General features: G+C 36.5%; 1 protein-coding gene across 1 annotated transcript; it reads right to left on the minus strand.

Moving 5' to 3' along the window:
• Positions 1-1,331: 1,331 nt before the first annotated feature.
• LOC128193107 (uncharacterized) lies at positions 1,332-2,408 on the minus strand. The gene has a single exon (XM_052866364.1). The coding sequence runs from the start codon at positions 2,406-2,408 to the stop codon at positions 1,332-1,334; it is 1,077 nt and encodes a 358-aa protein (XP_052722324.1).
• Positions 2,409-3,131: the final 723 nt, after the last annotated feature.

The following is a 3,131-nucleotide window of genomic DNA, read 5'->3' on the forward strand; positions in this document are numbered from 1 at the left end:
CAAGAGACCCAGCGGTTGTAAGACTAACAATGTCTATTATTAAAAATCAATAATTAAAATAGACAAAATTGACATCCTTTTATTGCAAACTACTGATGTAAAATAAAAACGCTAACAATTAAAACAGTTATACATACAACTAACGAAATGTATATATTTAAGTTACCGAATTTTATGAAGTGTATTACAATTATATTTTTGAAAATAAAATTATGCTTACACTTCAACGTTTCAGTTTTATATATACTTTAACTCAATCAAACAGATCCCTTCTTTTTACTTGATTTTACTAGAGAGAGAAAATCATGAATATATTGCCTGCTGTTTATTTTAGGCGTTGTTAGTTGTCCCACCCATACATTCATTTTATCGTTTTCATTTTTGTTGAATGCTTTGTGAATGATTATCTATATAACTCATTTATTGCCTCTACTATATCATGTATTCTTCTCTGTGTAGCGGTTCGTATGCTGTTGAATGGATAGTGTGAAAGTGAGAGAGACTGTTGGTATGAGTATAGAGCAGCCTGGAGATTCCCTGTGATCTGCTGACAGATACCCAGGATCTCCCAGTAGATGGCTCCGCCCCCATTTACATACCGCCCCTGAACATGTTGGAGCTCATCTAGAGCTGCTTGTGATAATGATCCATCAATGTGTCTGTAACACAAGAACTCTAAGAAGTGTAGCATTGCCAACACAGGGATGGTTAATGTTATATAACCTATCTGTAGAGCAGACTGTTGTTCTGGTATAAGTTCACTGATATAACAGATTTGGGTGTCAAGTCCAATATCATATGCTACAGCCTCTCTCATCTTTGTGGACCAGGACTGTCCCCCTACAGCCTCAGTATACCTCTCTCTGTCTACACGTCCCCTATACATCAGATATGGCTGTGCTAACTTGACTTTCGTCATCTCTATAACAGATAAAGCTTCCATGTATCTGAGTGTCTTATAATAAAACATGGCAACATACAAAAGGTCAGAAACAAAACCAAATTTAGCTGCTAATTTTAGAATGTAAGAAGAATTTTTGTCAGCAACATATATCTCTTTGTTGCCACTTGTATTAGTTTGCATGTTCTTTAGAATGAAAGCCATATGCTGAAATATGTTGACTGTAACTTTCTGTAGTTTGATGTTTTGATACTCTGTCAGGGGTGAAAGTATTAAATGTTGTACTATTATAAGGCATTTTATACAAACATGATGACATCTAATGCCTAAGTTTTGATCAATCGCATGGAATATTTCAGTATCAGTAATACTGTCAGGCGCGATGAGTTTCTCATCGGTACAAATAGTAAGCCTGGGGTTGTACAGGACATCAATGATGTAGGTCCTGATAGAAGGACTCTGTAACAGACAGGCCAGACCTTTTTTTGTACAATTCATGTAACTGTAGGAACAATCTGTTTTGTGCTGAGCCATGGACTTTCGACACAAACATGTTGTTTTGTGGAATGAAAAAGTTAGGACAGATCCCCTCATACACCCATTTAAGGAGGAGTTTAAAGCAGACCCAGAAACCCGCCAGGAAGTTTTGTGGACACAAGTGAGGTAGTGTGTTTTGTTGCAATGCCCAGAAAACTGACGTCTTTATGTGATAGGAACACAACAGTCTATTGGTTTCTTTTGTTTGTTGATTGATAACTTCTTTTAAAAACAGTTTCAACAATCCATAAGTCAAAAATTGACTGTGATTCATTGAGTACACAAGTTTATATTCTGCCCGAGAAAAAGAGATTCTCCATTCTTCATGCTCATGGGGTCCTGACGGGTGTCCTATTGCTACAAAGTGACATCCACTTCTGACAATGTCATTGACAACTTCTTGGCCAGGCCATGAGTGACATCTGTCCATCCATGAGGAGGCAGATGGAGGCCAAAAGTCGCAAACAAAACACACAGCATGGTCATACTCGGTACCTTCCATACTACCACTACCACAGGGTCCATGAACAGTGAAAAAAGGAACTCGTACCGAACAAGCTAACTGTATGAATGTTGAACTAGATATAAAGACTTTGTCATTCATTATGACACATGCTGATTGGACCTCTCTAACTCTTGATGGTGTCAATAACTGAAGTAGAGTAAATCCTGGTGGACTGTCAGAGATGTCAGAGAGAATCAAAGTTGTATTGGCTGTGTTGTAATACTCAGACTGAGACATGTCCATGATCACTCGGTGGTTGTTTGGCAAGAACATGGTGTCCTTATCTGATCCTTTTAGTCTGAATCCTTCTTTATAACTTCCACTCGTCATCTTTATGACCCCATCACACACTAGTGTATGTATCATCCCAATTATGTCCTGTGTCTCCCTCCTGATGGCCACCTGTTTTGAGGTCCCTACTAGCTCACACATCCCTACAAACATTGATTCTGACATGTGCTGCATTCCTGTCTCACTGACGAATTTCAGTCAATCAATGTGCAAATTCTTGTTTGAGCAGCTATCATAAAACACAATCTGTGAGTTGGAGAAAGAAAAGAAGAGACGTTAGTGTTAGGGAATACAAGACTATTAAATTTCCCTATGTTGTTTAGAGTTTTAAAGCCTATCAAGTCACACATTTTGCGAATTACATCTAACACAAATCTCGATAATTTGAATCTGCCTTCTCCTTCCCCATCTACCAATGTTACAGTTTGATTTATTTACTCCAGTTTGGATTCAAAAGAATTTTATTACAAATAGTTTACTTTATTCTCATTTTCATAGATTTTCCTACACCTGGCCCCACTGTCACCAAGTTTCCTCAAGTGAGTTTTTATTAAAAAATACCACTTATCTTATTTGGTAGCGGGTTATATTTATTTATTATTAAACGTATCTATTTTGTATTGGGAAAAATATTGATTTTGATAAGGCGTCCTATAATGGCAGTGTCTAAGTTATAACTTGTCCAAACTTGAAAAAATGACGCATTTTGGTGAATATCATGTACTACGTGGTTGTAGTTGCCATATGTCAGTCATAAATTTTAGAGCCTAATTCAAGGCAATTTCACGAATGGGTTTTTTTTTTCGTTTTTAAATAAATTTGATGTGACTGTGGACATAAAATTATGTGATTCAAAAGAATATTTGTAAATATTAGTGTTGTATTATAATTATATTA

This window comes from Crassostrea angulata, chromosome 1, assembly GCF_025612915.1.
Source record: "Crassostrea angulata isolate pt1a10 chromosome 1, ASM2561291v2, whole genome shotgun sequence".
NCBI lineage: Eukaryota > Metazoa > Mollusca > Bivalvia > Ostreida > Ostreidae > Magallana > Magallana angulata.